Here is a 25,579-nt window from a genome sequence, read left to right as displayed (position 1 = left end):
CCGTTCTAAATGGAAATGCTACTGTTGTATTCTCAAATTATAAACAAGATATTAGAGATTATACGATTAATTACTGCCATCTCTTGGATTAACACCAACAGCCTCAATAGGGGGTCGATCCTCGAATCCATTAATAGATAACGGTCTATAATAATTTTAGTAAAGGAAAAATAATTGATCTAATTGATGGTTACGTTTATGTCATGACGTTAAGAAACAAATTTTTATGCTATTTATTGTCAATCTCAACCATTAACGGAATACTCAAAGACAGACTACTTAATTCATTAAATGATGACTTAAAGACGGCAATAAAATGCTGTTTAGTGTCAATCTCAACCATTAACGGAATACTCAAAGACAGACTACTTAATTCATTAATGATGACTTAAAGACGGCAATAAACAATGCTGTTTAGTGTCAATCTCAACCATTAACGGAATACTCAAAAACAGACTACTTAATTCATTAATCATGACTTAAAGACGGCAATACACACAATTCATAAAATCACATGTACAATGTAATTTATCTCTGTCATATTCTATTAATTATCGTCACATATCTGCTATTAAAAATGGCCTTAAGGTGACGTACCAGCTCACTTTACTGTATAAAAATTAACTGAAGTAGCTTTACTTTAATAGTATCATCAAGTATATAATAGACCGTAACAATTGTTGTTAAATAACATATATATATATATATATATATATCAATACATCTAATACGATTAAGCACATTAATTGTCCATAAGCGATTAAAATCAACACTATTAAAGAATAATGAACTTAATACAAAAACAACATTATAATGAGACCGAAATACAGAATTATTCTTCCATTACCTGTCCTCGTTGTCATCCATTATGACTTAAGGATGACAACGAGGAGTGGTAGTGGAAGAATAATTCTGAAGTTTGGTCTCATTATAATGTTGTTTTTGTTTTGTGTGTGTGTATAACGCCTAGACTACTACTCTATCGTGTCCCAGCTGACTTGATAAGCCCTGGTATTGTGTGAAAAGTGTATTTCAAGTGTAGTTAACACATATCATATTCTTCTTTTCTTTCACTCATAGGTCTTTAGAATTACCGTTGAGTTAATTTCTCAATCCCTGATTGTACCTGTCTGGTGCATCGCCGATACAGTAAATCCTTCAACAGTGCTAACGCAATGGATAGACTTATAAAATATTTATACAAAGAGCTGCTAAAGATAAAGAACCAATGAGTAAAACATTTGGGAAAGAGGATACTTCAATATTCTCCAAGGAAATTGAAGAAGTCGCACAGCAGAACATTTAAGGCAGCAAATTGGTTCGAAACCACACATTAAGTGAAGCTAGAACAACGCCTTATCCTTTATGAGAAGGTCACAGTTACAAAATAGAATCTTCTGATCCAAAAGCCCACTGCAACATGAAGCTGAACATATAATTTTCACGAAAAAAAAGTAGAGTGAATCTATTAATACCGGCTTTATAATATGACTGAAACCAGAAAAAAAAGTTGAGTGAATCTATTAATACCGGCTTTATAATATGGCTGAATCCAGAAAAAAAAGTAGAGTGAATCTATTAATACCAGCTTTATAATATGGCTGAATCCAGAAAAAAAAGTAGAGTGAATCTATTAATACCGGCTTTATAATATGACTGAAACCAGAAAAAAGTAGAGTGAATCTATTAATACCGGTTTTATAATATGGTTGAATCCAGAAAAAAAGTAGAGTGAATCTATTAATACCAGCTTTATAATATGGCTGAATTCAGAAAAAAAGTAGAGTGAATCTATTAATACCGGCTTTATAATATGACTGAAACCAGAAAAAAAAGTTGAGTGAATCTATTAATATCGGCTTTATAATATGGCTGAATCCAGAAAAAAAAGTAGAGTGAATCTATTAATACCAGCTTTATAATATGAATGAAACTAGAAAAAGTAGAGTGAATCTATTAATACCGGCTTTATATGACCGAAACTAGAAAGAAAAAGTAGAGTGAATCTATTAATACCGGCTTTATAATATGACTGAAACCAGAAAAAAAAGTTGAGTGAATCTATTAATACCGGCTTTATAATATGACTGAAACCATATATATAAAGAACTTCATAATTTTTTTAAACTGTAACAAGTAGCTAGGAATACCAACCTTGCGACAAAAAGTAACATGAAGTTAAAAAAAATTCAAATTTAGGTTCAGCCTGTGTTTAGAAATAACCATTTCACAAAATTTTAACATCGCAACGTGTTGCTTGAATTACTACATAATGACACAACATGCGACAAGAAAGTATAACTTTACGACACAACTTTCATTCTTAGGAATCCACACTTTTATACTATTTAGGCCAAGTTTCCTGCGTAGAATTTTGGCATTTTTTATTTCAGAATTTTGAAATTTTAGTGTTTTTATGCTTTAATTTGTGAAGTAAAATAATAACATTATTATTTTTTATTCTGCAGACTCTCTAAAAGTCTAGATAAATAAATACATCTGATGAACTACTCTTAATGGACTTATCCAGAAATGTTTTTAAAGAACTTTCATCCATGACTGAATTAGGTAGCTGCTTAGAGCTCCGCGCCTGCGCAGCGTGAGTTTACACTTATTTTAAAATAAGCGCATAGCTTTTAAGGGGGAAAAAAAGAGAGCAAAAAGTGAAACAAAAGAAATGATAATGATGATGATTTTTGTTTGTTTGTTTGAAATTCAGCACAAAGCTACACAATGGACTATCTGTGCTCTGCCCACTACGGGTATCGAAACCCAGTTTCTAGCATTGTAAGTCTGCAGACATACCGCTGTGCCACTGGGGGGCGATATTGATGATAATACTATATTATGTTTTATGTTAGGATGTTACGGGGAGAAGGGGGGAGGTGCTCTTGAATAGGGACAGGCAAAACCTAAATACGGTCGTCACTAGACCTTTAAATATTTCAGAATCGTCTACCATCTTAGAAATTTCTCAGTATTATTTCCATTGATCAATAAAGTTGATTATATTTCTTCAAGTTTAACCCCCACCCCATACTCAGTACAACTGAAAAGTAGAAAAGTGTATCTTTTCCTCAATAACTTCACCATCCCAGCTAAATACCGCAGAAAATTTATACCTGGTTTTCCTATTCTAATCTCAACTACTTTACATCACGGAAAATGGTAGCTATTTCCAGTTTTTTAATTTGTTGCTCAGTGTAACAGTAAAATTGTAATTATCCTTCCATTTCTTCCCTCTTACTTAATATGACAGGAAATTGGTACCATGTGTTGAAAGTTTAACTTTCCTGCTCAACAGATAAGAAATTGCAGTCATTTTCTCACTGATCGCTTCCCCTGTTTAAGGAAATTGCTTCTATTTCTTCCAATTTTCATCTATTTGCCACGACAGGAAGGCGGACCTTTTCTCCATTTTACACAGGCTCTAAATTCTGAAAGTTAAGTGGCATAGCTAAAACGTCCCGCTAAGTTCCATCATAAACAATCAATGAAAAGAAAACTGATACTTTGACGTTGAAATGCAGCAGCTTGGTTGAATTATATGACTAGCAAACAATGCTGAGTTTCCTGGTTGAATTCTAACCAACCTCTCTTTTCACCTCTTCAAACAAACACATCAGCAGTAGTATACATACATTCATTAATTACTACTAGCATTTTAATCTCTAACTAAATTAGTGTGTCCCTAAAATAAAAAAGGCACTTAAGTTTTTACTGAATGTCAAAAAGTGTTCACAAATTAAACACTACACTATAGCAATTGCTAAAATCAACTAAAATGATATGAAAGTCAACAATACAGTAGGCCTATTATTAAGTGTTACTATCATTGTCTGAAACTCAACAATACATTATTTATGTTACTAAGTCATGTCACTGGTATGTCCTCAAACTCCACATTACAAAATACTCTTACTAAGTATTATTAGAATTTTATGAAACTCAACAATACATTACACATGTTATTAGCATGTTTTGAAACTCAAAATTATATTATTAAAAACACAGTACGTCTTGAGCAAGATCCGAAGTTCAACAATAGACAAGTGTATTACTCAACAGATCTGAATCACAAAATATGGAATATACACTGTATTTGTCTTCAGCAAGATGTGAACTTACTAACACAACCTGAAATTCAACATGTTTTTCATATATCTGTTCGTTTAGTTTTTAGAATCTCTGAGTATAAACAACAAACTTTTCATATTACATCGTAATCATCACAAATTATTTGTACGGACATTTCTAAACAATACGGTTATGCTGTAGTTGTACAGTCTTAAAAACGCTCATTATAGTAGAACACTTTTTGTATTTTGAACTCAAGAGAACCACTTAGGTATAACGACTTTACTATTCATATGTCCCAACCGATAACAAAACTGTCATTTGTATTTGCTCCATAGTGAATAAGTACATTATCTATTTGTTTTTAGCTGACATACTACCTCAGTCTGGCCTTCCTGAGATATCATGTTACTAAGTCAACAGTTTTAGTGGTGGCCAGACATAAACAAGAGATGATACGATAACCAGGATAAAATAATCTCTACAACTGTAACAGATTTAAAACAGAAACCAAATTCATCTACATACTAGGGAATTAACGAAAATAAAACTACTATTACTTTATTTAAACACAAAGCAAACGATATAGAAGCAACAGTATGTTACTGAAATTCAGAGTCAGGGTAAGTTTACCTTATAAATAACATCTTTATATTACTCCTTATAATACAGGTTTAACAAGAATATTCAATATTTTATTCACTGTTTCAGCTTTAGTATACAAAATTATACAAATTAAGTTATGCTATCATTTTTACTATGAAAACCAGATACTTGGCTACTTTTTCAAACAGTTATACATTATTTGTTTTACTATGAGAAAATCATACATTTCACCAATTATTAATACGAGTTTCACAATAAAACTTAGAAATTTTACACACTGTTTTAGTTACACATTAAAAATCACACTTCATGTACCATTTTAAGTTTACCCTGCACAAATCACAAACTCTGCTTACTTCTACAGTTTTGTAATGGTGATAGTAAACTTTAGCATACAGTTAGCTTTCTTATGGAAACCAGATAGTTTACCTACTGTTTTAAGTTTTAAAACAAAAATTGGATACACCACCAACTGTTTAAAAATTACTGTGAAAATCAGAAGCTTTAACTACTGTCATACATGATTCTCTGAAAATCATGTAGTTTACCCACTGTTACAATTTTAGTATAAAAACATGATATGCCATCCGAATTACAGTATTACTGTGAAAATAAGAATCACAGTTTTTTGTATATAATTTCAGCTTAGTAAGATATTTTTTGTATGAAATCAGCAAATAAACATTGAATTAAATCCAGCCCACCTTTTCACTGTCAGTTGTGTTGCTGGAGCCGAAAGAGGCTACCGACCCTCGCTCTTGTTGATCAGCACTACCTTCATCCATAGAAGAATCACCCATGTCTCTGATTGTAAAGAACTAGTTGTTTTAGAAAACTTCCTTATAAATAGCTTTTGTAATATGTCACACCAATGTCAGTTTGACAGAACAATTAGAGAGATTATTTACATAAACCCATGAGCTACTTTAGATCTATTAATTCTTGATGTATAAATTTCACAGAAGAAGAAGGAAGGCTTGCTTGCTTACTTAAAAAACAAAAACAAATTGACTCTAGATCTATTAGACATTGATATTAGTTTGATAAGAGAAACAGGATGATTTACTTATAAAATGTCAAAATATATCCTAGATCTATAAATCACTGAACTTAAGTTTCATACAATAAGTAGGAAGGTTTACTAGTAAATTATGAAAATTTATTTAGACCCATTAGGCATTGATGTAAATTTGATATGAAGGTTTACTAATACAGTATTAAAATGAACTAATTGCCAAATATATACATGTATGTATGTGTAAATATACAAGGTGTTATTATAATTAGTTGGTCTATAACTCCATAACTCAAAACTAATCAACAGAAAAGTTTAATATCAGGTAGAATAAGTAATGAGATGAAGGGACAATTCCAGTGACAAAAATAATGGTCATCGGGGAGCCTGACCATGAAACCTGCACACTGGGAACTATATATCTGCTTCTAGAAAAATGGTACTTAACACATTGTATTTGAATGTTAGAATTTTACTTTCAAAGTAGTATTAAAACAATGACAATAATACCAGTGCAACACGAAGATTCTGTTGACAAGAAAATGAAGAATGATGAGAATCATACAATAATGAGGCTTACCGGAAGCTGATAAAAACATGGTTTGGTGCTAATGCAACATGTAATGATGCCATGAACTGCTACTAAGAGATGCAAAATAATAGTCAGACTATGCACTATGATATCTGGTTTGAATAGAAATCATCAACACTTATCTAGACAAGCTATTATGAACTGGTGAGGTTCACTTTTACTCTGTATGGCCAGATCAACACCTGCAACTGTGTAATCTGAGGAAAAAGAAATTCACATACCTTTGTGCAATGGCAACTGAATGATGAGTAGGTGCAGTATGAGTTGTATTCGGGAGCAAGTTCATCATTTGGCCTCATTTTTTTGAGGAACTTACAAACGACAGATTTATGACAGTGAAAACTACTGACCAATGTTGGAACATGGTATCATTCCTTCACTTCAGGGAATATGTACTTTGAATAAACATTCTGCATGCAACATAGTTCTCCACCTCACACTGTACAAACTATAAAGACACTACTATAACATGCTTTCAGAGATCAAGCAATCAGCAGCCATATTCCACACACACACAGTGTGGGCTATGAAGCCACCTAAGTCATCATTTTACCATAACATGTTAAAACCTTGAAAGAAAGAAGAACATAAAACACCAAGTATGATATAAGTGCTGGAAATTACACAGTGTCATTCAGGTGCATATCACCTTTACTCACGAACACAAGTAATAGGGGACATGAATGTTGGCCACATCAAACATTAGTAACACGTTGACTGTGCAAACTACATGGCCAGCAATTCTGGTGATAATTATTTTTGCTATTCCTATCTTCTCATTAGTTCATCAACCAACTATCACATCTTTCTGATGATTACTTCTTGAATCATGGATGTTAGAAAAGACCAATTAACTTCATAACAACCTTGTATATTTATAAATGTTATTCTATTATGGAACCAAATAAAGAATGTAGGGTTAGAAAATACAATAAACACCATACTATGTATGGTCTACTGACAAATATAATTGATAATCTTGAATTTGATTTCAGTATGACAGAAAATTGAAGATGATATAGTTACTTAAACCTGTAACATGTTAAATCTATTGCAAAAAACAAAACTCTTGACATTTATGGGCAGACTTCATTGGGATCTGAGAGAAGAAAGATATGTAAATTTTTATACTGAAATAACTTTCTGGATTGTGAGTAACTAATAGGATAATAAGAGAACTCAGTATTGTGTAGCAATTAGCAAAAAACCACAGTAAATGGAACAAACTGTCAGAAGTCTGATATCAGACTTTGTTTTGTTTTGTTTTTGAATTTCGCGCAAAGCTACACGAGGGCTATCTGCGCTAGCCGTCCCTAATTTAGCAGTGTAAGACTAGAGGGAAGGCAGCTAGTCATCACCACCCACCGCCAACTCTTGGGCTACTCTTTTACCAACGAATAGTGGGATTGACCGTCACATTATAACGCCCCACGGCTGAAAGGGCGAGCATGTTTGGTGTGACAGGGATTCGAACCCGCGACCCTCTGATTGCGAGTCAAGTGCCTTAACCACCTGGCCATGCCGGGCCAATTTATCAGACTTCTAACAGTTTGTTCTGTTTACTGTGTTTTTTACTAACTAATAGGATGTTGAAAAATGTAAATACATTGAAATTATACAGGCCCTAAAGATTAAAAAAAAACATTCTAAATATTTCAGATCCAAGAAAAAAAGGAGAAACAGCAAGGGTAAAAATGTGAGTGATAAAACAGAGAAAATAAAAAATGTAAAATAAGGAATTGGAATTTATAAAAATATAAAGTTTGCATTTAAAACCAAATACATAAGTACCTAAATACATAAAATACATAAGTACCTAAATACATAAAATACATAAGTACCTAAATACATAAGAACCTAAATACATAAATATTAAAAACTAAATACATAAGTACCTAAATACATAAAATACATAAGTACCTAAATACATAAGAACCTAAATACATAAATATTAAAAACTAAATACATAAGTACCTAAATACATAAATATTAAAAACTAAATACATAAGTAAAAGACCTTTTAGTTCTAAATAAAATAAGCCATTAGACTGACTAAAAAAAAAGGAACTAACAGAACAGAAGTGGAAAGAGACAGTTGTGGGTAAGAATAAATGTCTTTGTTTGCCTTGTGAACTGAAGGTTATGTATCTATTATTACACAGGCCTGTGATGGTTATATTGTCTTGAAATATTTCCATGATCTACAGTAATGCCTGTATGCTAAATTTGAAAATGATATCCATTTTTCTCCATTACGTACGGATTTTTCAAAAAACCTCATAACACAATATATAAAAGAAAGACCACAAAACATAATTTTAAGAATAAAAGACACAGATTTCAGAAAGAAAAAAATCAGGATGAATGAGTATGCATATTCATTTGACATCAGTGTTCTTCCCTTTACTTCAATTTGTTTGTATTTTTGTTATGAAACATAATAATAAAAAATGTTCATTGTGGTAAATGAAATAATAATCTGATCTAAGTAAAAGTTTTTTTCTTTCTTCCCGAATTGTAAACAAATCCTTATGTGATAGAAAAAAATTAATATTATTTTCGAAATCTGTGTAGTTGAATTATGAAAAATCAGTTATTAAAACCAAAACAACTTTTATGAAGTTTAAGTTCACAGGCCTGTGTTATTACTGAACTTCTAGAAAATGTAGATAAGGTAATCTACCCTTCTTAAAAGTTAGATAATTCATCAAAACGTGGGGTACAGTCTTTGAAATTATTGTATAATCTGCATAAACTAGACTTTTTAGAAGTAGAATCCTCTGAAAAATTGGCCAGTTTGCAAAATATCAAGTTTAGGATCATCAGCTATAGTGTTGTATTTATTACTGCTAATGCTAGCAGTTTGCCGAAAAAATTGGTTGAGAGTCAGAATAAATAGTTTTGACTGTTTTTGTCTAATTTGAATTGCAGGTTGAAAGGAATGTTCTTGTAATCAATTTCTCATGACTAATATCTCTCTGGATAATGCAGTCAGGGTACTTTCAATTTATGGAAAGAAAACAAAAAAAACTGAAATATCCATCAGCAAGTTGGGTAAAGCCTTCATTCCTGCTATATAACCTTTCTAAATATAAATCTTGTGAGAACAGAATAAGTTTCCACAATACAGATGATAAATATAAGAATTCCCGAGTTAATGATTCCAATGCTTGAAGTGGAAGCTTCTATGACATGAAAGAATAAGTTATGGTATTTTTTACATTGTTGATACAATAATCAAGACTTTTATAACTGCGAGATGTAACACTGAAAATTTCTATGGGTTAATGATTATAAAATTCTGTTGGATAGAAAAAAAAAGTCAAGACAAATATTCTACTCAAGATCCAAGTATGTAGCCATAACTTGGAACTAACTTTTTTTTTAGTAATCCCAGTAATTTGTTGTAAAAAAAAAAAGGCCCATTGAAGCCTAAAGCATTCAAGAACATAGATAACCAGAACTATTACATTAGTACTGTTTTAGTTAATGGGATACCCACTAAGAGTAAACTTCAACATCTAAAAAGTCTTATGCTAAAATGCTTTTAGATTCAAAAGGTTTTTCTTACAGAAAACTCTAGAAAATTCAGTCAATTTATGATAAAATACCTGAAGGTTAGACAGAAGGTATATATTAAGATTTTTCAGAATGTCCACCTGATGTTGTCTTTGTAGCTACATGTTGCAAACATGAAAATGTTCAGAATGAATTTTCTCATCACATCCAGTATCTTCTACCTAAGTTCCCCCTTTTCATATAACTCTACTACTTTTCAATGTAGAGACCTCCATTTCTAGCATTGGAATCAGCTTATGTTTTAAAATAGACAGTTGAGGGTTTTTTTTCCCTTATGGACTGGACTTTTCCATAATGAGAATAAGGTGAATAATTTTTCAAAATGGGGCAAGACTACAGTCTTTGAAGTCCTTGTATAAACTGCATAAACCAGACATACAACTCTTTAGAAATAAAGTTTCTGAAAAGTTGTTCATAGCAAACTTTGGTGTAAAGAGAGAGAGGGGATAATTTGATAAAAACTACCATGCAACAACCTGATGTTCATGATTTATCCACAATTTATTAGGTTTTATACACATCAGCTAGGTTACAGTCATATAAACCCAACTGAATGTATGATTAAAAATACAATAATGGGTTTAAACACCAGAGGGAGATTAAACTCCTTTCATTCTGTATATTTTATTCTTTTTTTTTCCTAAAAGTCCCTGTAATTTGATTTGAGGATCATCAGTCCTTTTACAAGGTGTTGGATCATTATGTAGTCTTGAAGTGGAACATATCCATGTGCACTGAGAGCAAAATTTTCCAGGTATATTTTTGGAAAGAAATGTATGTATACTTCATCTTTTCCAATTTTCAAAGCCACATTTTTCTCCAATCAAAACTTGTTTTTAACTGATTTGTTAATGTCTTTACGTACTGATCCTGAGCATTAAACAATAGACAGTTTGGTTATCTTTTCCAGAAGTTTGTTGTTCTCATGTGATCATAAAAAAATATATAAACCAGATCCTGCTGAATATCTTGATGTAATTGATGTACTTTGTTGTTTTACGATGTGTGAAACAGATGTTTAAATCCACTCTTTTATGTTAGTTGGAAAGTTTTTAAATGTACAGAATTATCCATGGTCAAAATATTGAAACCCATGTATACTTAAAAAAGTCATGTTTGATAAAAATAAAGTCTGTAACACACAGAATAAAAATTTTATGTACGAGGGATGAGCAGAACCATTAAGAAAACTGTTGGAGTTTTTAAGTTTGTCAGGAACAACCACCACATAAAGATATCATACTTATAAATATTTTACCACATTCTCCTTTAACATCTTAAATAAAATATAATAATAACACCTTAAGCATTATCTTCATTCAAAACACAATGAGATTAGAATCTCAATTATTTTGACTTTTTTTTCCATCAGTCAATTTCCTTAGATCATAATCGGATTTGTATCATAGATTCTATTATAGAACTGTCAGGTAACCCTCACGTTAAAGGTAATGTTACTTTTACTTCATATTCTGTATTTTCTTTCTTTAGCAAGCTGCTATTTATGAAGGTCAAGCCTGCCACCAATTTGAAAAAAAAATTTAAAGATCATTTGTTTGATCATTTGTTAGAAACAAATAAATGCTGAAAATCAACTTTTTTTTCACTTCCCACATAATGAACAGTATTCAAAACAAGGTGCTGAAGACACAATTTCTCTCATTTTCTACATAATGACCAAAGGTAAAAAACTCATTTTTTTACTGAATTCTTTCTTCCTAAGTGCTTGCTTTCTCATCATGCACAAGCTTACTCTTGACTATTCACTACTCCAGTGGGTGCTCAGCCAAGCAGGAAGTTTCTCTGTATTATCAAGATATCAGTGTATGTACACTATCTCATTTTATACTCTAGTCCTTCACCAACCCAAAAGTTCCCCTTCTAATGAATTTAAAAACACCTTATGTCCCAAATACGATTTTTTTGATATTTAAAGATATTACCCAGATGTAGCCACATTTGCCTTTTTATGTTATTTTTAAATCTTTTAGATCTTGATGTCAATTTAACAAATCAAACAGTGTCAGAGTTATTAACCTGGTAAACTCTGATGTTAGCTTGAGAACAGATCTGAGACAGAATAATTTAATAAAATCAAAAGCTATTAATCTGCTGTTTTTTATTTTCTGAGGTAAGTTTCAAAATGAATTGAGGAAAGTAAATTAACAGAAAATCAAAAGCTACTTGTTGAATTTGTTAGTCTTTGAAATCAGATCAGTAAGAGATCTAATAGGAAGATTTACCTCTACAAAGTAAAAGCTATTCATTTGTTACATCTTTTACTCCTTGGTATTTGTTTAACAAGAAAATTCAGAAAGCTAACACAAAATCAACACTACAATGCACTAGCTTGCTGAAAATATTAGTTTTTGATATGAGAATTAAGGAGACAAAAATCACCAACCTGCTGGATCTGTTAGACTTTGATGTCAGTTTGACAGGAGATTTGGGGAGGTTTAAAGCCGTTAAAGCACTGCTAAAATATGTTTCTTGAATCACTTCTCGTAATTTTTTCACCCAAGTTTGTTTTATGTCCAGGGATCCAGCCTTAAAATAATCAAAAAGTAAAAGAAAAATGTCAATATAAAACCTTATTTTACTTGCTTTTTCTTTGCTAATTTTGCAAAATAGTTAAATTATTGCTTGTTCTCAATCATTTCACACAAAGGTAGTTAAAAAAATATTTAAGAGTAATATCCTTAATTAATGGTTGACTTTGACTAGAAAGAAAACCTAAACTCCAATAAAAGAATTACCTTCAGTACAATTTTGTACTCTGCTAGTGGAGCTCTGCCAGTCCATACAGCAAACTTACATTCATCACCTTCCACATGTTCAGTGATTCCTATCTCAGATGTCTGAAAAGTTAGATTCTTATGTAGATTTTATTGTTAAAACTATATACACAACTTTTTGATAGGAAATATCAAACATCTTAGAAATAAGAAAAAGTTGTAAGAACAAAACATTAAAAAATATCTTACAACAGAAATGTCCAGATATTATTTTAATAAAACTGTGTACTTGTGTTTAAGAGATGGAGGCTACAGTGCCCTGGCATATGAATAGGAGAACCTCCAAAAACTAATGTTATTGTCTGAAATAACCACAATATTTTCACACTTGTGTTATAGATAATTCTACTGACATAAAACCGATGAAATGCGAAAAAGGCAAAGCCACCAGGTAATGATGGATCTGTTTCTGCTCAGTTTTGTGCTTGTGTTGTATTACAGATTGATATAATCAATGCCAAATCTATGGGCAGATTGCTTTGCTCTAATGACTACATGAATTCTGTTAGACCTATTGGAGGTACACTGCAGCATATAGTGAATATCATGGCAATAATATAGGCCAAACAACAGTTTTAACATATTCAGAAATACACGTTAATCAATCTGCAAACATAATTTCTAGACATCCTGTACAAAATAAGGTCACTATGTGTTTTATTCATCTAATCACTGGTAACAATTGCCATTGTACAACACAACTTTAACATATTTTCTTTCATTTCAATACATGAACATTATCATCAAGTGATGGAATAAAAACAGGTTCTTTTTATAAATTTATGTAGTGCATATTGATGTATTAAAGAGATTGTGATACTAGAAATAAACGACCTTATAACACCAAATTGTTGTTTTTATTTAATTAGACACTCAACATTTTACTTTACAGCTCTTTCAGGAGTGTTCCGCTTAAACCAAAATTGCCAGTAAAAGCTCTGTACTGTCAATTTTGGTTTGTGTTTTAGCAGAATGCTCCTGAAGAAGCTGTAAAACAGAAACATTAAGTGTCAAATTAAATAAAAACAACAATTTAGTGTTATAAGGTCGTTTATTCTTTTTTTACCATATAACCCTGTGAATGTGATCAATATTATTACTTATTACTGCATGACACAGGCTTCTTACACTTTTCATTCTTTTAAGATATGATCTTCTGATAATAACAAGTATCAATATACAACATAGGTTTAATATTTTTCTTTATCTTCAATAAAGCAATCTTCCCACGGTTATAATCAAATAACTTATCAGGTTCAGAAATCTTAACAGATATTCATTGAGCAATTAAGTATAATTTTAAACACATTAAATCTGAATACGTAATTTAATAGAACTTAAAAAGTGTGTTATATTTTGAACACTATCAAACATAAATTGTTCTGAATCTAGTTTTAAACACCAAGTTATAGAATTTTAATTACCAAAATCTTCTTACCAAAAGTTTATGTTTGTAGAGGTACTTGGCTTTTCCACTTGAATCCTTTGCCTCTTTACTAAATAACAGATAAAGTTCAAAAAGGAAGATGTGACGCTCTCGACCTTTGCGGATCAAGGACTTGGCTTCAAGAACTTGAAAGGTGTCTTGGAGTACTACCTCACCCAACTGATCCAAAGAAACCTAAAAAAAAACATCTTTATAGCCTATTTTTTAATATGGAAAGAAATTGTAAATAGTAAAACAAAACAACTAATATATTCACAATTACAGATTTTAGAAAATTCACAGCAATTTTCAGCTCTTCTGGTAGAAGTTATTACAGAATTTTAATATTGTGAAGATTAAAACATTCTCAACTACTTTCTACCAGTAATGAGAAGACTAAGAACACATTCAAAGCTACTTTAGCTGTAATTTTAAAACTAAAAATACATTTGTGACTACTTTCTACAAGTAATGAGAAGACTAAGAACACATTCACAACTACTTTCTAACAAGTATTTCAATGCTTAAGTGCTTAACCCTCTCAATGCTCCTCACATCATATGATGTTTCCCTAATGAAATGCTCCGTGCATCATCTGATGTTTTCTGTTTTTCTCGCCACCATTTCAAATCTCAGCTGATATTTGGCTGTACCAGTGACCCATAAGTGTCACCCATGATGCCTATACATAGCAGGAAAATATGTATGTAGTGTAAATATTAGTCAATTATGCAGTAATTGTAGTGATTTATATTAGTGTACTAAATGTAATGTTTTTACAATATAGTCATGTTATTTACAAACAATGCTGTGCCAATGTGTGAGATAACTCCTCCTCGCCATTCCCATATTATCTCATGGTCAGTAAGGGTCACCCCAGATCTGATGGACCCCCTACTCCCTCCTCACTCAGCATACCACCAGGCCTACACAGAGGTCACTATATGACTTTACTTTTGCATGCTATGATTTCGTAAGGTAAATAAACATGGGGTGGGGAGTTTTCTGACCCACCTGAGCAGTGAAAGGGTTAATATTACAATGAATAAGTATACTTACATCACAACCATCCAACATACTGAGGTGCATAGCATCATTGGCTTTCTTAGGTACATTCAGCATTACATCCAAACCATCCTAGAAAATAAAAAAAGTAAGAAAAGCTGAGTTTCTACTAAGGAAGATGAGGCCAATATATTACATGAGACTTCCAAAACAATAATTGATTTATTTTCTAGCTCAATGATAATTTCATAAAATATATTTAAAATATTCACAATCATAATGTTCACAAGCATCTTCAATATATCAGTACTAACTGACTAATTAACTCAGAGGCAAAGTTTTCTTTGAGTATCTCTTTCTAAACCTTTGTCTCGCTCCATTTTGAAAATGGTCTTGTAGATTTTAAAATAACTCTTTCCTTTCCACATTTGTTTAATATCAGTTTATTTCTTCAACTGCTATAGTTTAAGACATAGGCTTTAATATTCCCTTTAAGTCTTTTAAAACAACCATCAACTATATTATTTCCAATATATTATCTGGTTTAATCATGTAATGGTACATAAATTTCACATTTTTTTTTTCTGTGATCCAACCTGTAAATTACCTAATCATTTATTACGGTTTTCACTGTATACAGGCTGATCCAATTACATAATATATGTTATTCTGTGATCCCAGCATCTACAGTGTTCTCTATTCAAAACAATTACCTCAATCTTTCAATCAAAACATATGTTTACTGTTAATCTCATTGCTAAAAACCTTATTGAACTCTTTATCAAACCTCAAATCAACACATAACTTTTCACTTCTGAACCAAACACTTCATTCATTTGGTTCATCATTGGTCAAAACACCAAACTTTGTCTCTATCTGTTTTACTTCACATTGAAATACTTCCATTGTATTCCTCTGATATAAAAATCATTATTTTTTTTTTCTTGTTCTAACTTAACATCATATTGTTGGCCTAAACATTTCTAATCATGTCTCTTTCATAACACTTCATTTATTACACTGTTAGCTCAAATATTCCTTCTACTGTACTACTTGTCAAAAAAAATTTCACATTTAACACTACTGGTTCACAGCTTTCCCTCCACAGTATTGACAGAAACATCTCAACTGTCATACCGCTGGTGTGAATGTTTACTCTATCACACTGTTAATCCAAAACATTCACATCACAATATTAAACTCAACATTTTCACTGTCATAGTGCTGATATGAACATTTCCTCCATCACACAGGTTTTACAAAGATTTTCCATCATATTGGTAGCCCAAACACATCTCCTTTATACTGCCAGCCTGAATATTGCCTTTGAAAACATTTCACCATACTGCTAGTTCAAACATTTATCATTCATACTACTAGCACAAGCACTTACCTTATATATATATATATTTCCTAAATATTTCCTCTGCTATTCTGGTATTTATGCAATTCCTATCATACTGCTGGTATGAATATTTCTTCTTACACTATTGACCTAATCTAAATATATTTATGTAATTCCTATCATACTGCTGGTATGAATATTTCTCTTTACACTGTTAACCTAATCTAAATATATTTATGTAATTCCTATCATACTGCTGGTATGAATATTTCTCTTTACACTGTTAACCTAATCTAAATATATTTATGTAATTCCTATCATACTGCTGGTATGAATATTTCTCTTTACACTGTTAACCTAATCTAAATATATTTATGTAATTCCTATCATACTGCTGGTATAAATATTTCTCCTTACACTGTTGACCTAACCTAAATATTCACCCCAGGACTTTACACTATTTATGGCATTACTTAATATCTATGATACTTATAATAATTTTTTTTCTCTTTATCAAACATTAAATCTTGATATTAACCTTTATTTCTCCTTGTCCTTCTTCACAACAGGAAAGTAGATCTTTTAGCAACAGCTGATATTTTGTTATTCGCTGGACAGGTTTGATAAGATAATCTGCAATGCGGTGAGGCACACAGTGACGATGTTGTATCTCCTAAGTGACAAAAATTTAATAATGGAATTAAAAAGTTGATTTCCTTCTACTTTTGATTCCTGTGTAAGGATAAAACAACAGGGCAAAAATTACACAAAATCCTGTGAATTGCTATAGTGAATCAAAGCAACAGGCTATTACATTCTGTCTAGTAACATGTATAATACTGTCTAGAAGTTGCACACAAATAACTTTGTGCACTGACAAATAATACTGCCTTATAATTAAAATGCTATGCTGTGTAGTAAGAGAGATATAATAATTTCTAACAACAGACAATTATGTTAATATTTCTTCTTACCTCTAGCTGTCAATCATTCTGAAGAAATTCAGAGAACAAGTCGCAACACCTTTGTTAATTATTACCTTTATATTCTTAACATACACTATAATGTTAATTAACAGTTATAAAATGTCTAAAAATGGTCATTTATTGTTGTATGAAAAGCAGACAATCAACAATTTTTACTGTTAAAAAATTTATATTAATAAAAACTGGCAAATAGTAACATCTAGTAACAGTCCTGTATATAAAAAACAGTTAAGTTAAAGAACCTAAGTTAACAATAACAACCACGGATGAGAGAAAGAAACCAACACTGCTATTGCAATTCAACAGTTACTTTAAATAAGACCTACTGTTGCTATGTAACAAAAGATTTCTGAAGTTCTATAAATACACTACTGGTACACTTACCTCAAAAAAGTTGCCAGCATGGTGAACAAGCAGAGAATTAGACTCTGGCTTATTCTTACAATATTTTACATACACCTCAAATTTCTGAGCCTGTAAAAAAACAAAATGTTATTTAGCAAACATAATGGATTTCTTCTAAAAACAGTTCAATAGTGCTAAAAATATGTAATAGAACAAATTAAAAATACTCAAGTTATACATTGTTAACGTGTGGGCAAATGCTCCAAAAACTAATTTTAACCAGTTAACAGTGATCATACTATATTAAATATTGGTTTCTATGTAAATAAAGAATGCTTTAAAAGTTTTTGGATTACTAGTTTTTCAACGTTTTGAGATTTATCATATTATTGATAATTTTAAAATACACCCATTAAAGAACTTGCAACTTGGCATTTGTACACAAAAAACTTCAAATGATGTGAAAAGTTTGAAAAAGAAATACACAGTGTAATATTCAAAAAGTGGAATAACAAGAAAGGATAAAGGAAACATAAAAATAACAATAAAATCCAATGTGCCTAAAACATTCTTAATCTAATAACGGTATTCATTGTAACTTAATTTTAGTGAGAATATTTTTATAACTGCATTTTTCAGAAATAGTACCACAAAAACATAAAACATGATTAATACTTTCGATATCGATAAGTAAGTGCGCTATGTCACGACTTTTTCCAGTTACATTTAAAAGTTAATTCAACTACTTCATTATTATATAAATAAACTTTGCATCAAAATGTAGTTAATAAATCAAATTTCAACATTATATATGTTTTAGTTTCATATTTTCAAAACGAAAAAATTAAATAAAATCTCAATCTCCCCTTTTTTGTATAACATGACAGGTGTTCGCTCTGACTTGCCCATTTTCTATATTTTCATCACCCCTCTCTGATATCCTGAATTCAATGTAAATTACTCATAACAGTATAGATATTACTAAGGCATAGTATCATTTCTATAGTATTTAATATTCTTTGTTTACAGATATATAAACAAGAAAGTCAAACCCACTTTCCACTCCCACTTATCACATCCTTTCTTTCACAAATTGCCAATAATTTTCTCTGACATTTGTTATTATATCACTTATAACCAATAGAAAGATATAGTTTTGATTTACTGAATGAAACAAAATACTACCTTGTTCTCAAGAGACATTTTAAATTATTTTGTCTACAGATTCAAAACTACTATCATGAGTGCAGATAAAACAATTAAGAGAGTTATTTTAAGGTACTTATGCCTTAGTTAGAAAGCCAGTTATAATAGTTATAGGACATTGTTTGCTTTGTGCATGTTATTATTTTGTGTTTTTATGTGCATACTTGAGAAAAATTAAAATTATACGATGTACTAGTAGCGCCAATAGAAAAAAAAGTAAGCTTAAGTTTCATTGGTGAGCCAACGGCAAACAATACAAGAAGACAAGTGTAAGTACTAAACTTATCTTTTTTTATTAATATTTTTATTTATTGTTATAAAAGTAAATGTTAAAAAGCAAAAACTTATTATGTTAGAAAATGAAATAAAAAATTTCTCCATGAAGTATGCTCACAATTAGATTGTGCATTACCTCATTCAATACCATAACTTTAGTTACATGTTCACTGTGTGATTTACAGCTTGTATCGCAGGATTATTAGTTAGGTAGAGTTTAAACAGACATAAAATAATAAATTAAAATAAAACCAGATTTAAAATGTAATGGGTCTTAAGCAGTGTAGGACAAATAATTGTAATTTTCTGTTACAACCTGCAATAATTCTAGAAAGAAAAAATATAATTTAGATTTATTTGGCATTTTTTGTGGTGGTTACAAATTGACCAAGTCTGCATGAATCACACACTGATTCTGTATATTAATATGTTAACAGACAAATCTTTTGTATAAATACTTAGTTAAAAGATCTGATTTTTTATGTACAAAAGACTTTACATATTTAATAAAAAATTGCCAAATACTGTGAATAAACACTTACTACATTAAAAGTTATAGTATGCATACTTTCATGGTTACTTTTTGGTTATATGATAGTTACGAGGTTGAGAGTTAAAAGCAGGTTTAGTAATATACAGGTGGAATTTATACTGATATAAGAAAGGTTCAAATGTACCTAGTTCTTAGTTAGGTGAGAGATGTTAAGACTAACAGATGAAGGAGAACTTTAGAACATACCCAGGTAACAAAGCAATGTCCTACATCTTCTGGCATTGTTTCGTACTTCTCAAGTTCTTTCAGGAATGTACTATAAGTTGGATAGAAAAAGCTGGTGTCACACTTAATCAAAGTAACATAATTAAATATTATACACATAAATCTTTACCACAAAATATTTTTTCTAGCACTTTTGTTAAAATACACACAAAAAAAGAATGGTTTGTTCTGGATTTTCATGCAAAGCTACACAAGAGCTATCTGTGCTAGCTATTCATAATATTGAATTGATAAACTAGAAGGAAGATAATATGTGAACAGCACCTACTGCCAAATCTTGGGCTATTCCAATCGAATAGTGGGATTTGACTTGCACTTATATCGTACCTATGTTTCCAAGGCACCAAGTGCAATTTTTTCAAAGTTATGCATATATCAAACTCTCAGACTAACTACCTACTAGGCTCAAAATACAAAAAAAAAGAACCTATTAAACCCTGTAAGTACTTGCATAGTTTTGTTGTGAATGTATTGTTAAAATTTTGAAAAAATAATAAATAGGTTCTTAGAAAGATACAAATCAAAATAATGCATATTTCCCTTTTATTTAGGACTAATTATAGAGAGGCTTGATGATGAGTAAGTAACACTTCAAAGCAAATGAAATAAACTCAGAAATTCTGGTGGGACTGATAAAAAAAAATTCAGTATATCCAAACCTAAGGAAAATGATATGGATTACTTTGATCAACTATTATCCCAAATAAATTAGAAAACACTTTAAGCTTCAATCCACTATGAAACAGCATAAATTAAAATATTCATTGCTGCCCAAAGTGATAATTTAACCCAATACTTCCACACTGTGTTTTCAGAGAAAAGAATTTAAAAAAAAAGTTAAAAACATTTAGAATTTGTGTCAATTTCCAATATATATAATTAACTATTGTAAGGAGATTTATCATTGTCTATCCGTGCTTCTGTATGGCCCTCTCTATGGCTATGTCTCCCAACTGTTAAAAGTTTGAAGGAAAGGCCAAATAGATGAAGATACCTCCTTCAACTCATTCGTGCATGAATAATAGGATAAAACTTGTTCCTAACAATACATCATTACACATAACATTTTAGATAGGTTTAATTGTTCATGGAATAAAAACACTCTTGTGATATTTTTAGAAAGCAATTAAGACAAAATATCATAGTTTAAAAATACTGGCAGCACTACTAACATTGCTGTGTCTGAAATCATCTTTCCTGAATATTAATGCTAAAGTTGAAGCAGGAAAAACCTACAAAATAATAATCTAGTTGACATACCGTTGACACTACCCATTCAACACATGGGGCTCACTGGGAGTAACACTCCCCAAGGACCCTAATCTTGTACATGCTAGATTTGGTAAGAATCAGTCCAGCAGTTCATCAGTTATAAGTGGACACACACAGACTGTTGTCAGATAATGGTTAAGGTTAGTATTATGCTTCCTCTAGCATTACAAAGTAAATCAGTACAAACATATAACTAAAGAAGTATTTTAGTATTATATTCTTTATAACCATACATAATAAAGTCAACAAAAGTAGAACTACCTATTGTGGAATTCATATATTGCTTCCATGTTTCCAAACAACACATGATCTTTTCCCCAGATTCCTTGAGGAACAGTGTTTTCACTTTTCCTCATCTCAGCAAGGTAAGTTTTAATACACATGTCTAGGTCCTTAACATATGTTCTTTCTGTATGTAATAGTTCAGCCATAATAAACCTGAAATACACATGAATGGACTTTAAAACCTGCTATAAAACAACTGAAAAATATCGAATTATGAACTTTTAAACATTTTACAGAAAGGCTGGAAAATAACAGACTATTTTTAAACATATTGTAGAAATCCTGAAAAACAGTAGATAGTATTTTTAAACACACATAATAAACCTAGAAAACAACAGACTACATTTTTAAACGTGCCATAGTAAGCCTGGAAAACAACAGACTAGAATTTTAAACATGTCATACTTACAAACTATGCATGGAAAACAAGAGAGCGGATTTCCACGCATTTAATAATATGTTTGGAAAATTACAAACAGTACCATAAAACTAGACATCAAAACCCTGAAAAATAACACACTGTACTATTAAATCAGCTATAATAATCCTACAAATATTATAGACTGAATTTGTTTTTAACACATAAAAGCCTAAAAAATAGCAATGTAATTCTATGAACTTGCCATAATAAACTTGTAAAATAACTTAGTAGATTTTTAAACCTAACATGACAAATCTGAAAAATAAACATACTAGACTTTATAACTTGTTATAATAGCAAGAAAAATAAGAGATAGGACTTTTAAGCCATCCATAATAAACATAATATACAACAGAATGGACTCTTAAACCTGAAAAATAATGGTCTGAATGTTTAAACCATTCATATTAACCCTGAAAAATAGCAACATATACAATAAAACTAGCCATCATTACTATGTAAAATAAAAAAAACTCAATTTTTTAAAACCTACCATAGTAAACATTTTTATATCTGTAATAACAAACCTGGAAAGTAATAAATGGACCTTTAGAGATTAATAATGAATTTCAATGATAACAGAAATGGATTTTTAAACCAAACATTATAACCCTGGAAAACAATAGACCGGAGTTTTAAAGTAATGTAAGGAAAGTAGTTGCACCCTACAATGATTGTGAAAATTATCTTTGTAGATTAGCTATCCAAAATAAATAAAGCAAGTTAGATCTGATCCTTTTAATCTACAGTAAGTACTGAAAATAACAGAAAGAAAGCAAATAGAAAATCTTCAAACTTGTGAATAGAGAAGACTTTCAATCATAAAATTCTTATCTCTTTGTTAGCAAATGAATTAATAAAATTAAAACCTACTCCTTTCTTCTTGCTGACTTTCTTTTTTCTTCATTCAATTCTTTAGCAGCTGCTTCCTTTACCTTAGCTTCAAGTGAAGGGTCACTATGTCTGTCTAGTGACAAGTCCCGACTTTCTCCCTTTTAAAGTAAAATTATCATGTTATTACTAAGGAGCCTATATGTCTGATTAGTAACAACAATTAACATTCTCCCATTAAAAAAACAAGATACATGTTATCTTGATTTTACTCCAAAGCTTTACGGCATTCTACTTTCAATGCTGCATAATATTACCATGTCACTACTAACATATTAAATAAATTTACAATATTAAATAGTTGCACAGAAAATAATATTCATTAACCCTTTCACTGCTCATTTCATTTGGTTGCAGTTTTTGCTGAGCTTGAAAAAGCACAGTTAGTTTTCCTGACAATAGTTGGCATGACAGTAGTATTGCAAAAGGCTTATTGGCAGCAAAACCTTTTGGAAACGAACTGGTAGGGCATCAATTGAAGATCCACATAATGCTCGGAAACTGAAAAATGTGGAACACCTTCCAGTGTTCACTGAAACCATTTGTGACTGTAGGGTTTGTAATGAAAAGATTGCAAGAGCAGGAGGCATGTGCAAATATGGAAGTTCAAATGATGGCAGACGACTCACATATGAAGGAAACTGCCACTGCACTGTGTAGTATACTTGTGTCTTAACAAAGATAGAATCTGTTTTGAACTTTGTCATACACATGGACAGTATTAACTGTGAACAATCACTGGCTCTATTTACCATAAGTACCTCAGTATTCATATTCATGTTATGGTATCTTACTAAGTTCAGAGTCACTGTTTGTTCTGTTGCACTGGATGACAATAAAACCTCATAAATATTCAGGTTAAAGAAATATTTTGAAGCACTGGACTTCAGCTGAAGTTACTCAAGACTCGTATATACTTTATAAACTCACCTCAGTTTTCAGACCTAGCTTCTGTTCCAGTTGTGCACGATACTTGTCCATGCGATCACTAAAATCTTTGTACCTGTTGTCCACAGCTGACACCCAAGCTCTGATAGCACTTGCATGAGCATGACCTCGCTCAACCAGATTATCAGCGAGTTGAAGAAGAAGCCGCACCTTCTCTCTAGTTTCCTAAAGGAATCAATTGAACAAGAGCTATTAACAAAAAAGCAACATGCCAAACTCAGATAGCAAAGGCATGACCTTACTCAATGAGGCTATCAACAAACTGAAGAAGAAGCTGTAGCTTCTTTCTGGTTTCTTAAAAATATATAGAATAAGAAATGCTAAACAAAGAGCATTACAATCAGGACCTGATAACACTAACATGTGAATCTGGCTGTCAGCAAGCTGAAGAGTAGCCATATTTCTTGTTTTCCTAAAGAAAAATATTCCACAAGATCCTGTAAATACTCCTAAACAAATTGTATTGTAGGAAGAAGAATTTTTTGTTTCAGTATGTACGATAATCCTCACTTAATATATACAGAAGTTCAAAATGATAAATAAGTATATTCAAGGAAAAACATGATCTCAAATTAACTTCTTCAAACACTCCCACTTTTGATTCCAAAACAAATAGTTCCACAAATATTAGAATACATACAAACTTTTTAGCTATAATAATAATAATAATACTTAAAATCACTTCCTATAATAAAAATAAAAACTCTAGGTACAAAGAATATATACAAGTAGAATCTTTATAAATACAAACATACAAAGTTTCTACATACAGAAATATATTCTCTAGAGTTTACAGGGATAGAATCTTTACATGTAAAAAACACAGAACTTCTAACAGAAGAAAACAACAGAGGGAGAACCTCTCTATGTAACAAGAGAGGGAATTTCTATTTGTAACAATATACACACAAAATATACATGTATAACAATACAGAAAGGACCACTAGATGTATAAAAACATAAATGAAACCTCTACTTGTAACAGTGCACATAAATAGTTTCTTTATGTAACACAAAGGAAAAGAATCTGTACTTATAATGACACAAAGAGAAATAACTTCTACCTTAACATACACATAAATACAGAATATATACCAAAACCAACATATAGACAAACACTTATATCTAGTGGTAATATCAAAATAGACCCTAAATTTCTACACATAACGAAACAAGAATATAGATTCACTACCTCTTAAACAAGCAAGAATAATCTCTACCTATAAAACACTCAAACATAGAAATTCCACCCAAAACAACACACAGATATAAAATATCTACTCAAAAAACACACACTCAAACATAAAATAGAAAGTAATCATATCTCTGCACATAAAAGTACACAGAATAAATTCTCTACCCATACCAACAAAAACACAGAATAAATTCTCTACCCATACCAACAAAAACACAGAAACTCTTTAAAACAACCTGCAATAATACTCAAGTCAGAATCTCCAGCTGTAACAATATACATATCCAAATCTCCAGCTATAACAATATACATGTCAAAATCTCCAGCTGTAACAATATATATGTCAAAATCTCCAGCTGTAACAATATATATGTCAAACTCTCCAGCTGTAACAATATATATGTCAAAATCTCCAGCTGTAACAATATACATGTCAAAATCTCCAGCTGTAACAATATACATGTCAAAATCTCCAGCTGTAACAATATACATGTCAAAATCTCCAGCTGTAACAATATATGTCAAAATCTCCAGCC

General features: G+C 30.9%; 1 protein-coding gene across 1 annotated transcript in view; it reads right to left on the bottom strand.

Moving 5' to 3' along the window:
* The window catches only part of LOC106461219 (triple functional domain protein-like), a 251,610-nt gene that overhangs the window by 63,495 nt on the left and 162,536 nt on the right, over nucleotides 1–25,579 (bottom strand). The window contains exons 24-34 of the mRNA XM_022388075.1: nucleotides 23,831–24,013; nucleotides 22,883–23,001; nucleotides 21,565–21,741; nucleotides 19,993–20,062; nucleotides 17,811–17,900; nucleotides 16,979–17,113; nucleotides 15,150–15,227; nucleotides 14,103–14,285; nucleotides 12,626–12,727; nucleotides 12,274–12,416; nucleotides 5,388–5,487 (exon numbers count right to left, since the gene is read on the bottom strand). Coding sequence (XP_022243783.1) covers nucleotides 5,388–5,487; nucleotides 12,274–12,416; nucleotides 12,626–12,727; nucleotides 14,103–14,285; nucleotides 15,150–15,227; nucleotides 16,979–17,113; nucleotides 17,811–17,900; nucleotides 19,993–20,062; nucleotides 21,565–21,741; nucleotides 22,883–23,001; nucleotides 23,831–24,013 — 1,380 coding nt within the window. The remainder of the gene's footprint in view (nucleotides 1–5,387; nucleotides 5,488–12,273; nucleotides 12,417–12,625; nucleotides 12,728–14,102; nucleotides 14,286–15,149; nucleotides 15,228–16,978; nucleotides 17,114–17,810; nucleotides 17,901–19,992; nucleotides 20,063–21,564; nucleotides 21,742–22,882; nucleotides 23,002–23,830; nucleotides 24,014–25,579) is intronic.

This window comes from Limulus polyphemus, unplaced genomic scaffold, assembly GCF_000517525.1.
Source record: "Limulus polyphemus unplaced genomic scaffold, Limulus_polyphemus-2.1.2 Scaffold916, whole genome shotgun sequence".
In the NCBI taxonomy this organism is placed as follows: Eukaryota; Metazoa; Arthropoda; class Merostomata; order Xiphosura; family Limulidae; genus Limulus; species Limulus polyphemus.
Note: the sequence above shows the minus strand (reverse complement) of the source record. Positions and strands in the feature narration are given on the sequence as shown.